Source organism: Chlamydomonas reinhardtii, chromosome 12, assembly GCF_000002595.2.
Source record: "Chlamydomonas reinhardtii strain CC-503 cw92 mt+ chromosome 12, whole genome shotgun sequence".
Classification (NCBI taxonomy): Eukaryota; Viridiplantae; Chlorophyta; class Chlorophyceae; order Chlamydomonadales; family Chlamydomonadaceae; genus Chlamydomonas; species Chlamydomonas reinhardtii.
The window spans coordinates 5,481,691-5,495,268 of NC_057015.1; the positions used below are offsets into that span (position 1 = coordinate 5,481,691).

General features: G+C 59.1%; 3 protein-coding genes across 3 annotated transcripts; 1 reads left to right on the forward strand and 2 right to left on the reverse strand.

Moving 5' to 3' along the window:
• Positions 1-489: 489 nt before the first annotated feature.
• On the reverse strand, positions 490-2,136 carry CHLRE_12g530876v5 (uncharacterized protein). Its single transcript, XM_043068564.1, has one exon. The coding sequence runs from the start codon at positions 2,026-2,028 to the stop codon at positions 1,858-1,860; it is 171 nt and encodes a 56-aa protein (XP_042918659.1). The 5' UTR covers positions 2,029-2,136; the 3' UTR covers positions 490-1,857.
• A 166-nt stretch (positions 2,137-2,302) lies between these two features.
• CHLRE_12g530900v5 (uncharacterized protein) lies at positions 2,303-9,180 on the forward strand. The gene is made up of 16 exons (XM_001692987.2): positions 2,303-2,675; positions 3,035-3,121; positions 3,450-3,525; positions 3,686-3,756; positions 3,988-4,110; positions 4,341-4,500; positions 4,748-4,820; positions 5,067-5,221; positions 5,455-5,573; positions 6,078-6,213; positions 6,388-6,470; positions 6,689-6,861; positions 7,128-7,180; positions 7,338-7,500; positions 7,744-7,880; positions 8,095-9,180. The coding sequence occupies exons 1-16, from the start codon at positions 2,508-2,510 to the stop codon at positions 8,208-8,210; spliced, it is 1,893 nt and encodes a 630-aa protein (XP_001693039.1). The 5' UTR covers positions 2,303-2,507; the 3' UTR covers positions 8,211-9,180.
• Positions 9,181-9,209: 29 nt separating this feature from the next.
• On the reverse strand, positions 9,210-10,855 carry CHLRE_12g530934v5 (uncharacterized protein). The gene is made up of 2 exons (XM_001692872.2): positions 10,377-10,855; positions 9,210-10,208 (listed from the first exon to the last, which is right to left on the reverse strand). Exon 1 carries the CDS (start codon positions 10,644-10,646, stop codon positions 10,413-10,415), a length of 234 nt encoding a protein of 77 aa, XP_001692924.1. The 5' UTR covers positions 10,647-10,855; the 3' UTR covers positions 9,210-10,208; positions 10,377-10,412.
• Positions 10,856-13,578: the final 2,723 nt, after the last annotated feature.

A 13,578-nucleotide genomic window follows, 5' to 3' on the forward strand; every position in this document is an offset into this window, starting at 1 on the left:
ACGAATGCTGCCCTGGTACTTCACTGCTGGCCTAGTGCTTCTGGCATCGTGCGCATTCGTTTCCGTGAGGCATCGTCGATAGTATGGCCTAATTGCCCCATCCAAGCCTCCAAGGTGCCACCATCCAAGCCCCTGCCACTTTTATAGACCTCCATGTGACTCACTGCTCGTCGCCCTGTCACGTCATTATGGCATTTCGCCGGCAGAGCAGGAATTAGCCGTGCCATGGGAATGGTGGTTGGTTCGTGCTACGCCGCGGGATGAGGCTGCCGCCCGGCTACAAGGGCGCAGCGCCGGCCTTGCCCGGCGCTGCTTGTCCGTTACCCCCGAGCCAACAAGAACAGATGACATGCTATAACGAACTCTGGTGGGACGTGGCACTAGAATCCCGGAAGCATTCTTTCTGTCGTCACCGGAGGGCAAGCCAAGTCTAGGCGCGCAGGCGCATAGCAATGTCGCTACAGTCCAGATCCACGCGTCATTTTTTTCTGGAGAGAATGGTTACAAAGGAGAAGGAAGCGGAAGGCGCAGCACCACACCGGCACGCAACCTTCAACGCAAGCAAGCAGAACGCCAGGGACGACCGCACCAGCCAATAAAAAGCAAGAAACAGACGGCAGGGGACAGAGCAACGGCGGAAACCCAGCACCCAAGCCCAAACCACCCCGAGAACGGGAAACCTCCACAGGCACACACGCACAACAGCGCGCCGTCCCCCCGCACCAAAACACTGCAAGCCGGGCCCCGGGTCCCAAGCAGGCCAGGGAACACAGGCAGCAGCTACCCGACCGCCACGCCCGCACGCTGAACCAAGCGGCCGCGCGAACTGACCCAGCAACGAAGCAGTCTAAAGCGACGACACGGGAACCACAGCAGGCGGACGACCACGCGCAGTCACACACGCCCCCACCCGCAGCAACCCGGGGCACGGGCCCCACGCAAACCGGGGCACACAGGCAGCAGCCAACCGACCTCCACAACAAAGCAGACCGGCTACCGCACAGGAACAACCGCCAGCGCACGAACAACCGCCGGCGCACACGCACGAACACGCCACCAAACCAGGACAGCACATTAGAACGGCCCCGCCCAGAGCGCCCGCAACAACTCCGCGTCCGCGCGCGCCGCAACCTCCAGCAGCTGCGGCACCAGGCCCCGTGGGCACACGGAAGGGCCACCGTCCGCCACCCATTCCCGCTCCCAGGCGCAGACGTCCCCACGGAGGGACCTCAGGATCAGAGCGCGCCCAGTGCCACGACAGCACACCGCGTACTCATCACTCGCATCCCACAGCGCCTGGTAGTGCCACGCGATCCTACGTGCCAGGGGCGCCCCTGGTAGTGTCATGCGATCCTTCATGCTGACGCGCACTAAGCACCGGCATCCCACTGGATGCCGGAATGTACCCGCGCACACTCGTGCACAGTCACCGGCACCTGCACAGCACGCTTGCGCACAGGTGCTCAGTAAACGAAGATATGCCCACTTAGTAGGCTACTGGGCGACCGATTCCCACACAGCTGACGTGACTGAATACCCATAACTCGACACCTGGTAACGGCACGGCAGCAAAACCCTGGTACCGACACGCGCCATGTCAGGTCACATGCAGGCGTGTGACAGTAGGCATTTCCGCTGTTAGGTTGACTGCTGGGCTGTGCTTGTGCTTGGCAGCGGGACGTGGCTGGACACATGGCGGGGCGGGTCAGACTGGAGACGTGGCGGGGGCTCAGCCCACTTTTCCCGTGACCGGGGAACACTTGTCCCTTGCTTCTGCCCGGATTCACCCCTCACATTCCCCCCGCCCCGTGCCGCCATCCAGGCCCCCATGCCGGCCTGTCCTCCCTGACTTTCGGATTACACTACACAACCCGCCCGGCCCACTGCAACGCGATGCTGCGTCTGACCCCGCGGAAGGGAAAAGCGACGGCGTCTGGCCTGACCGTTGCCGGCATGACAGTCCAGTCGCTCCAACCTCCCTGGAGGGGTAACCTCAACCAGAAAGAAGTAGCCTGTAATTACTTGCATCACATGCGGCAAAGTGCGCGACGTTGACGAGCAACTGAGGGACCTTCGCGCAGGCCAAAAAGCAGTTTTGCAGGAGAGAGAGGAGGTTTATTAATGGTGCGCTGTTAATGGTATGTATGTTTGTACACTTACAAGGTGTGGGGCGGCAAGCGGCCGTCCTAGGCTGCGTTCAGCTCCTGTGCCAGCTGGAGCGCTCCGCCCCATGTGAGGTTTTGGGCGTGGATGGCGGATAAAGCCCTGCTGCAGCTCATGTCAACATAGGGCTGTTCTATTGCCCACAAGCACTTGCACGTCCATCCGCTGAGGCTCACCCCGCAAAGCGCGAGGTATCCGAGTCCTCGTTCTGATTCTCGTTAAGCGGGGCTCGTCCGACCGCGCCAGACGCGCGCGCGTGGAGCAAGCTATCTTACAAGCACCTAGCTGCTACAAGTCAGCCGCACAGCGTCTCCCCCGCCTGTCTTAGCGCGGCGTGCAGAGGTATGACTGACGCGCACGTCGTTGCCGTCAGGATGCAGGCGCCCGAGCAGCCGCCGTCGCCTATCGGCAGAAACAGCAGCCAAATCCCTGTTGGGGATCATAACGACCTGGCCATCGCTGTGACTGCGGCGGGCGGCGACGACTCGCACCTGGTGGACGTGGTTTGGAAGGTGAGGGGACGTGTGTGCGCAGCCAAGCAATAGTTGCTAGGTGCGCGCTGCTGTAGCGCTGGGTAGCCCTACCCCCCACTCAGGTTTCGAAGGGGCAACAAAGGAGCCTCCAGCTTTACCCATTTCTCCTTCAATAGCCTAATGCGCGGCACGTGGTTTGCATGTGTGATACCCAACAACTCAGGCGCGCGCGCGCACGGCACGCAGCCAGTAACCGAATACCCCTTCATTCAGTACTGTGTGGAGCGCATACTTTGACAGTCATGGTGCATGTGCACATTGGCTGCAAGCATAGCCTTCTCATCCATTTGCTGGCGCCGCAACAACTGAACTCAACCCATCCATACCCCCAAACGCAGAACCTCACTGTGACCAGCCGCAGGGCTAAGCGCCCGCTGCTGAACGATGTCACTGGAGCCATTACGGACGGATTCTATGCCATCATGGTGCGTGAGGAGTGGGCTAGTGGCTTGATACGGTTGGGGTAATAAGCGCTGTATGTATAGCTGCTGGGCATCAAGCGCACGGTGCGTGGGGATGCCTATGAGTTAGATGGTCGCATGGTCTGGAGGCGGTCACGCGCAGGCCAACATGGTATATTGTGGCGCCACTACTGGCTACACCACCACCCTACCAGTAGCCAGGCTGTGTAAACGCCCGCAGTCGGCGTAGCCTCGAGATGATGGAGCCCCACCGACCCACCGACCCGCTTGCGCTGCGGTGAGCTGACTTATCCTTCTGCTGCGCGATTACGCTTTCATTACTGAAACACAGGGCCCCTCTGGCTCTGGCAAGTCCACTCTGTTGAACACGCTTGCATGCCGCCTGGATCGCGGCGTCACCGTGGAGGGTACGTTAGTAGCGGCCACGCACGCGCGTTCGTATTACTTAGGGTATTTAAGGGCGCAAGCACAGCAATCCTGATCATTCTCGGGCTTGCTTTCGCAGCACGAAACCCCAACTAAGAGCCCTGCCTGCTGCTGTTGCTACTGCTGACCTGACTTCTGCAGGCGAACTGAAGCTGAACGGGCAGGACTACAGCAACGCCGAGCTGAAGAAGCTGTCGGGCTACGTGATGCAGGTAGGTGTGCTGGCGGAAGGGCGTGTATGGCGGGTTCGGTGCGTGCATGCAGGGGTTAGTGTTTGCGATGCCGTGGGTTTGTGCATGCACGGCGTCTGCTGTCGCGGACCCTTGACCTGGATGCCACTCTGTCTCCCACGGGTCTCAAGGGTTCCTGCTGCTTTACGTACCGCTATGCTCCCAGTAAGGAGCTCCATGCGTGTGTGTGCACCCACCTGCCTGTACACTCAGGACGACCTGCTGAACGCGCACCTGACTGTGGAGGAGACGCTGCGCTACACCGCGGAGCTGCGCATGCCCCGCACCACCACACCTGAGGAGCGCCAGGAGCGCGTCGAGACGGTCATGACTAATGTGAGCGGCCGCGGCGTCTGTCCGTACATGTGCTTGAATACATGTGAAGCTCCTGAGCGCGCCTGTTCAGTTGTGCGTGTTGTGCGCATGTGTGTGTGTGTGTGTGTGTGTGTGTGTGTGTGTGTTTGTGGAAAGGGGCAACATAAGGAAGCCAGTATCGCGATGTGTGGGTATGTGTTTGACACGGTTCCACCATCATGGTGCACGCACTTACCGCCATGCATGCGCAGGTGGGGCTGATCCACGTGCGTGACGTGATTGTGGGCAGCCCCATGAAGAAGGGCATCAGCGGCGGAGAGCGCAAGCGCCTGTGTGTGGCCATGGAGCTGCTGACCAAGCCCAAGCTGCTGTTCCTGGACGAGCCCACCAGCGGCCTGGACAGCGTCACAGGTGCGACCAGACAGCGAGCGATCCAGCGAGCGATCGAGTGCTGGTGTAGTCATGCCATCCCAAGTTGGCCACGTCCTTGCTTGCTTGAGGGTTTCGCGCTCTTCGTACTTCGTACCGTGCGTAGCGCTCGATGTGCAGCGTCAGTCGCTGCGGTCCGTCCATCCCTCTTGCCGCTGCTTCACCACGCACGTCACCCCAACCTGCTCCCTAACCTGCCTACCCGACGTGTGCGTGTTCGTGCGTGCAGCGCTGTCGCTGTGCCGCCTGCTGCGCCGCCTCGCCATGAGCCGCCTTTGCACCGTCGTCACCACCATCCACCAGTGAGTGAGGCAGCCGCGTAGGCCTGCTGTTGGTGGCCAGCCTGCTGTTGCAGCGCTACAGCTCGCATTTAGCTAGCACGAACTCCCAGCAGCAGATGGGCGGGTGCTCATACGCCCGCAGCTATGTCGCAGCGCCTTGCATGCTCATATTCCCAAGCAGCAAGCGCAAGCACACATACATGTGCACGCACGTCCGCATCCGCGCCCGCCTGACCCATGCTCCTGTTTCTGCTTCCGCCGCTGCAGGCCCCAGGCCAAGATCTTCGCGCTGTTTGACCAGCTGCTGCTGCTCAACCGCGGCTCGATCGTGTACCAGGGCCCGGCGCATGACGCCCTGGACTTTTTCGACCGCTCCGGATTTCCCTGCCCCCTGCACGAGAACCCGGCAGACCACTTCCTGGGTGGGTCTACATGATTGCTGCTGCTGCTTTTTTCAAGCATGCATGGCCAAATCTCATATGTTTGGGCAGCCGGCGCTGGCGGCCCGGAACAAATGACCTGGCTGCCGCCGCCGCCGCCGCCGCCGCCACAAGGAGCAGTCTGCCGCACGCAGGCAGCAGCCATGCAGCCCCCACCGCAGTAAGCATGCACGGTACGCCGTGTTGAACCTTCACCTTCTGTTGCTCGTGCGCAGACGTCATTACGCCCAATCACAACGATTCGGTGGAGTCCCTGGTGGCCAAGGAGGAGAACCTCAAGAAGCACTACCAGCCGCCGCCGGTGCAGCACCTGCTGGACAACCCCCGGCCCCTGGTGCGTGCGCGTGGTGTGTGGGTGGGCGTAGGTGGGCCACAGGCTATCGGCTGGCTGGCTGCTGGGGGCGTGTCTGTCTGTGTGTGTGGCGGTGTGTGTGTGTGTGGGGGGGGGGGGGTATATTGCAGCCCAAACTAGGGGCGGCTTGCTTGCCCCAGTCAAATTGCGAGGTGGCATGAGCCCAGCGATTTGGCAGGGGGAGGTAGTCCGGTTTCCTCTTTGGGCCTGGAGTTTTCCGGAGCACCAATGGTTTCCCCGGAAAAAGGGCTGAAGTTGCCCGGAAGGGGGCAGAAGTTTTCCGTTTCCGGTTGTTTCTTCCCGGTAAACTCCTCGATTGGGGCTAAATGCCGCATTGCCGCTGTCTGGCTGTCTAGTAGGCGGGCGTGTGACGTGAGTTTCGGATATTTACTGTGCGTGTCTTGGCGGATTTCATTGTAGTACTGCACTGTTTGTGGTCTCACAGTAGTCCATGCCTCCCGCCATGCCGCTCTGTCTGATGCCCAGGTCCTTCCTCGCGACGCCACGCCGTGGCATAAGCAGTTCCACGTGCTGCTGCGCCGCTCGGTGAAGGAGGTGTGGCGCAAGCGCAGCACCACCCTGGTGCTGCTGCTGCAGACTGTCATCATGGCGGTGCTCATCGGTACGTGAGAGGTCGCCGCCGCTGGGTGCCGGCGTGCTGGGTACTAAACCCCGCTGCAATCCACCTGGGGGCGTGGACAGCATTTCCTCAGGCGTGATTGTTGTTGTCGGTGGCGCATGCACGACGTGAAATCTCAGCTGAAGTTGTCCGTCCCACCCTTTGGCTTGTGCACAGGCACGGTGTTCCTGCAGATCGGCACGGACCAGAAGTCGGTGGTGCGCCGCCAGCCTGTGCTGTTCTTCTGCGTCATCAACCAGGTGCGCGCTTGCGCATAGCTTTTTGCTTGTGGCGGCTTGCTCGCTGTCCAGCGCTGTGCGAGGGCCTCTCGCTCGCCTGTGCTTGCGCTCACCTCCGCCCGCCGTCACGTGCGTACTTGGCAGCCGCCAGCATGCCGGGGCACTGTTTATTTACCGCCCACTCGTATACCCGCCACCAACACCCACACGTTCATTCCGATGCACGCACGTACGCACAGGGTATGTTCGGCGCGCTGATCGTGATTAACAGTTTCCCCTCGGAGCGCATGCTGGCTCTGCGTGAGCGCGCGGCCGGCACCTACCACGTCAGCGCCTACTTCCTGGCCAAGATAACCGCCGAGACCATCTCGCAGCTGCCCGCGCCCATCATCTTCGCCTGCATCGTGTACTGGTGAGTGTGTCACCGTTAGTTCGTGCTCGCAATTATCAGTGGCACACGCGGCCGGCCGGCTGTTTTGCTTGTTATTTTGCTTGTTAAGGGGTGCGTGGGGCTCCGCCGGAAACAGGCTTGAGCTGCGGGGCCCCAGTGGAGGGCGCTGTGTGTGCATGTGGCCACGTCCTGGGCTTCATGCCAAAGGCTTGTGCGGGTAGTAACGGGCGGCGGGGCATCGGCTGAAATGCTGACGTACACCTGCACCGTGCATCACCTAAACACAGGCTGGTGGGGCTGCAGGCGGTCGCGACAAAGTTCTTCATCTTCATGGGCTTCAGTAAGTGAAGCGGGAGTGGACGGGCGGGCCGCGGGCCGCGTCATGCAGTTGTGCACATGAATGGCTGCAGCCCGGACGGAGCCGGCCGACCACTGATTATTACGATGCCCGTGGCGGAGTCACACTAACGCTTCTGTTTCCAATTTGCCTTACGCAGTGATTCTGTGCAGCACCGCCGCCACTTCTCTGGCTCTGGCGGTGTCCGCCATCGCGCGCACCACCGACATGTCCGTCACCATCCTGCCCATGGCGCTGGAGATCTGCCGCCTGTTCGGAGGCTTCTTCCTCAGCCCCGCCAACCTGCCCCAGTACTTCTCGTGGTGAGTACCGCTGGCTCAGGCGGCGCGTGGGGGACCGGGGTTTACCCTGTGCGGCGAACATCAAGCAAATCGACAAACATTGCACGCGCGCGTCACCTGTGCGCAATCAGCCTCTTGCCGGCCCCGCTCCCTGCTGCGTGCTGCCCCGGCCGCCATGCCCCGCTTGGCTGCCGTATTACAAGACCCAGCCACCTTGTGCCATCCTAACCACCTTTACACCCCTGCTACGTACGGCGCACGCAGGCTGGACGCTCTGTCGTACGTCAAGTACACGTACGTGGGCATCTCCCTCAACGAGCTGGACGGTCTGGTGCTGCACTGCAAGCCCGACCAGCTCAACGCGCAGGGCAAGTGCCCCACCACCAGTGGCCAGCAGACCAGTGAGTACACACCGGCGGTATGGCAGGGCAGGAGTTGTGGCAGGCAGGCATGTATGCCGCCCGTGCGTGTTGCCACCGGGGGCTAGCTTGCTAACTCAACACACGGCATGCACGCACCTTTTGCTCCGTCCCAAACACGCACCCGCCCGTACACCTCGCTGCTCTGCCCTTATCTCTATCCCCTACCTGCCCTGCCCCCCCCCCGCACCTGCAGTCGACAGTCTGGGCCTGGACTATCTGAACATGGGCCAGTGCGCCGGCATTCTGGTGGCCTACATCTTCATCTGCCGCTTCATCGCCTACCTGGGCGTGCGCTTCCTCAAGCACTAGACAGACGCGTGTGTGCACCACGTGCGCGCATGCGGGATATGCTGCTGGCTGCCGGCGCTGTGCCTACCAGCAGGCAGCAACCCAGAGGCTCGAGTTGTCCGTTGATTGAATGCGTCGTCTTCTAGCTCCCTTTGACTGAACTCGTCTTCAATGCTGCGCAGCGAGTACATGTAGTTATCCGCAGCGCGAGCAGGGGGGACTCCCTGTCCTGATGTTGAGCCTGTAGAAAACCGCATCTACTTGTATACTGTCCTGCGAGCAATGAGCCCGCCGCCTTGCTCTCCTGTCTTGCAAACTGTAGTCACAGCCTCACAGGCCAGGGCACACTTCGCATCCATCGCGTCACACTGTTTCGTTATGGCTATTTTAGCTGAGGGTATTATTTTCAAGTGAGAGGGCCGAGTCTGTCTTCCTAAAGTGGAGGGGAGGGCAGATGCAGTGCAGGGGTGGAGGAGAGAGCGCTGATACTCTGTTTGCGAGAGGCGCGTGTTGCACGTGAGTGGAATCTGAGTGACTTACAATGCCCATGATTACTGTACATCGTGCCGCTGGAGCTGACGGCAGGGGTTCTGAAGCACTACTGACAGGGGTTGCACATCCTGCACTGCCGTCTCTGGCATGGCATGTTGACAATCAGAAGCTTACAGTAATTGCAATCGGGTGGGGCGTGACGCATGGTAGCAGCAAGCTTGATTACGTACGGACAGGCAGGATTAGGTAGGATTAGGTAGGAATGCGCGAGAGATTCGGATGCCCTTGCGGACTGTGACAGTCCGCTGGCGAGGGTGGGCTGTAGATACTTAGTTGAGATGCGCCTTACTGCTGAGGGGCCGAGACTTGCTGTGGCATGCGTGCGCCCCTGCTGGATTGCGGAAGCTGCTGAGGACGTCAACCTGTCAGATGGCATGTGCTGGGCTACACACACATACGCACACATGGCCATGATACAACGCTGTAACAGGGTCTGACTCCCGGCGAGGCACGAGCTCCACCCTGCTGTGCCAATGACAGGTTCACCTAGCTTGCCGAGCTCACGCAACACCAGGCGCAGTCCATCCCCACAACATGAAGTACAGATGCCAGTGCACCCGGCTAGGAACCCCGTCCCGCAGTCACCACCAGCCTCAGAGTGCTAAGTCCTGACCTGAGTCCGTAATCCGTATTAGTCCGTATGACGCGCCCAGCTTAAATGCAGGACACATCAGAGCATGTAACGTGACCAGAAACCGTGGCTGGAAGCAGGAACCAACACACACTTCCGTGAAGTGTACAATAGCCCCGACTCCCTGAACCGCATCCATACAGCCAGCCGTTGGCAGCGTTCTGACAATCCAGGCTCTTCATGCATCCACAGCACCTGTGGATGCGCGTGTCCTGCTACCTGGACTACCTGCTGCGGCGTGAGTCTATGTCAACAATTGGAGTTGCCCCCCCCCTGCCTCATCTCTCTCTTTCAAGCATGCCCAAACTTGCGCAAGCAGCGCTATGCTTGCCACAGCGTGCAAACTGCCGTGCACAAGGCCATGGCCTCCTGCAGGCTTCATACTTTGCGGCTACATGCTTTCCCTCGTTTGTTGTTGGCCCGTAACACACCCGGCCTACCACCGCCGCCCAACCCCGTGGAGTGTGACGCGAGTGCGCTTCAGGCCTCAGATTCCCGCACTGGGACGCATACATCGACCGCCAGCAGGCGCTGTCGCCAACTAGCATGGCACTGGCCCTTGTCATGCCACACCGCGCGTGCCGCCATGACGATCGGGGCATTGACACACGCCGTGGTTTGCACATGACCACGTGCCATGCAGTATGCGCACGGCGGTCGTCCACAATCCAGCGGTCGTTCCCGCCAAAGCCCTCGCAGCGCACAATTCAGCTAATCCAGTATCATCCACCTCCGCTCTTCCTTTCAAAGCCACATCTTGAGTCAGGTATGAGACAGGTGAAGCCGTGTTTACATAGTTGCAGGTCATTACAAGGCCCGTTCAGCTCCGTGGTCACCTGCGACAGTTCATGCACACGCGCAGGGTGTCTCCGCATCACGGTCGATGCAAGTGACGTGGGCGCCAGGTGCAAGAGACTGGTAGGCTGCGGCCGGCACGTGTTCGGCCTGGGTGGATGACATACAGCTGTAACAACGGCGCCCCGGCGCGGACGTGCACGGCTTACCTACGTGACCAGCGGGCACATGCCTTGGTCAGTCCGCTATCGTCCCCCGAAGCGTCGTCCCCGAGACCCCCGGTCTCCAGCTGCCTCCCCCTCCGCCAGACGCTGCGTCTTCATGGACCCCCTGATTGCAGATGCAAGTTGAGTATCTGAGGCAGCGGGCAGCTTCGCGGCAGTCTGAATTTGGTCTAGCGACTTCTTGATGGCTGTGGGCCTCTCTTTCAGCAGACGCACCGCTAGTCTAGCAACTGACCAGTAATCGCGAGCAGACATTTTAGCTAAATTGCAGCTGAAAAGTGAAGGTCTTGTCCGCGACCAAATCCGAGCAAAAACCGCGACGACTTATCAAGCAGCCATCACCAATCCAAATATTCATATATCGTGCGTGTGCTGCTTTATTTGGTGCGAGGGGCGAAAGCAAGCATAAGAAACCCTCATCGGTGCGCCCATCCGACGATTCACGCGTAAACGCGGCAGTGAAGTCCGATTGATGCTCGATGAGATAGAGGGCAAAATACGAGAGCACACAGTGAGCTGCACAGACGCCGTACAGCAACTCACGGCTATACTGCGCAAGTGCATGCTAAAGGCATGGCGGTCTACTGGGCAAGGAAGGGCAGGGCATCATAAAGGGCGGAACGCCCCATGGTGGACGGACGAGTGCGGTGCATGCCAAAATGATGTTGTCCGGTTGACCATAGCAGCTAAAGGCAAAGACAAGCAAGGCGTTGAATACGCGGCACTTAGAGAAGCAAGGAGGGAGTACAACCGCATGAAGAGAGAGGCGAAGGCCAGGTTTGAGTATAAGGCTATGGAAGGGTTGATCAGTTCATGTGCCAAGAATCCCCGCAAGTTATGGCAGTTACTCAAAGGAGGAGGCGAAACGGAATGCCCTTTGAGCGCAGCTGAGGACTGGCAACAATATTTTGACGGGCTGTATAATGAAGGCATGCACGGGGAGTCTGAGCAAGCCGCAGGCATGGTCACAAGCATTTTGAACTTTATCAACGACGTTGAGGCAAGAGCGCCAACAAGCGCCCTTCTAAGCTGTGATAAAGTGCAGAGCAGAATGGCACGGGCTGACGAGATGCTGAATGGGGAGTTTACCATAGCGGAGGTAGCAGTAGCCATAGCAAAAATGGGCAACAACAAGTCCTGCGGGCCGGAGAAGGCACCAAGTGAATGTTACAAGAAAGCCACGTATCGTACTGAAGGGGAGGACCCCAAGACAGTGAACGCGCTTGTACCTGTGATTACGGCCCTAATGGAGAGGATTAGGAGTACGGGGGAATACCCGACTCAGTTTGAAGAGTCGCATCTGACGCCTGTCTACAAGCGTAAGGGTGACGCCAGTAATCGCTCTAACTATAGAGGTATAGCGGTAGGAGGTGCTATGGCTAAATGCTTTGCAACGCTGAATCAGGCACGGCTAGCACAGTTTGGCACGGCAACAGGGGGCAGGCACGAGAGCCAGGCTGCTTTTAGAGCGGGTTACAGCACTACCCATCATCTGTTTGCATTGCGCCATCTAGCGCACAAGCATAGCACACACGGGCAACCGCCCATGTTCATTTGCCAGATAGATTTTGAGAAGGCATTCGACAAAGTGCCGCGCTGGGCGTTGTGGAAAAGATTAGAGGAAAGGGGTGTCTGTGGCGGCATGATGAAGGTGCTCCAGAAGTGCTACGAGCGAGTCTGCCTTCGCGTAAAAGTGAACGGGAGCCTTAGCTCGCCATTTGCTTCCATGCAAGGCGTCAAGCAAGGATGCCCCAAGAGTACAGATCTGTTTGGTGTTTTCATTGAGAGTCTTGCTGATTACATAGATGCCTGGGACCGGCAGAAGCCGGACAGTGAAACGTACGCCAGTGCAGCCCCGGTGATTGGGGGCAAGAAGGTTACCTGTTTGCTATATGCAGATGACCTCACCCTCTGCGCACTATCCATCTACCGCATGCAATTTCTACTGAACCGTCTGTATGAATTCTGCACGGCTTTTGGAATGAGAGTCAATATTGCTAAGTGTGAGATGTTGGTCTTTGCTCCCACACCGTACCACCGGGCGATGGCCACAGCACACGCTGCGGCCCTGAGCTACGGCCCAGGCATGATTCGCATCCCAATTAAAGAGAGAGCACGTTACCTAGGCTTGTACTACGGACCTGGCGCCAGGTTTGACTCCTGCTACCAGGAGCTGCTTGCAGCAGGCAAAAGAGCCGCATTTGCGCTGATCAACACGCTAAGCAAGAAGGGGTGCCTAGCACCAGGCATTATGTATACGTGTTTTGAAGTCCAAGTACGATCTGTGCTATCTTATGGTGTAGAAGTTTGGGGGCCTGACGCCCTTTTCTCTCTGTTTGAGGGCACTAGCTACGGAGGGTACGGGCGTAATGAGGAGAGAGCACTGAGAGCCAAGTGGCGCAAAGCCCGCGTTCTGTTTGACAAAGCCCTCACTGACCCCATGGTTGCGGTGCAAACCGGCTTCCTATGCCGCACGGTCGGGGCGAATCGGCCCACTCACAGGTTGCTCTACGCGGAGTTCGCAGCAATGCCGCTGCATTTGCACTGGGCGCGTTTGGTGTTTGGTTTCTGGAACCGCATCATTCGCCAAAGTAGCTCACTCGCACGCACGTTTCTGGAGGATGCCCTTGAGGATGCAAGGGCAGCGGGCTTCATGCGGGATTGCTGGGTAAGCAAAATCTATAGTGTGTGTAAAGCGCTAGGCTACGACTGGCTCGTGAAGTGCCCTGAAGGTGTGCAGGGCTTGCATGCCTGGGTGATGCGCACCGAGCTACCGATTGGTGAGCTACTAGAGGAGTTTACGAAGCGCATGATGCAAGAATGGTCAATCAGCGGCCTGGACGTAGACCCACGCTCCTTCCCGGAAGCGGAAGGGCGAGGCCGCACAGGTGCACCGGGTGTCAAGATGTGCCGTTACTTGCAGTGGATGGGGCTGCCGCAAGCGGATGCGCTGATTGAACACGGCAAGCTAGCTCATATGCGTGATTTCGTTCCCTACAAGCACGTAACTGCGCTGATAAGGTTCAGACTAGGGTGCTGGGACATTGAAGCTAACCGTCCTGTTCGTAATGGTGTTAGACGAGCGAGGTCGCTAAGATGGTGCCGGGTGTGTGGAGAAGAGCGTGTGGAGGACGAAAAGCATGTTCTGCTGGAATGCCCCGCCTATAATCAGCTTAGAATAGCATAT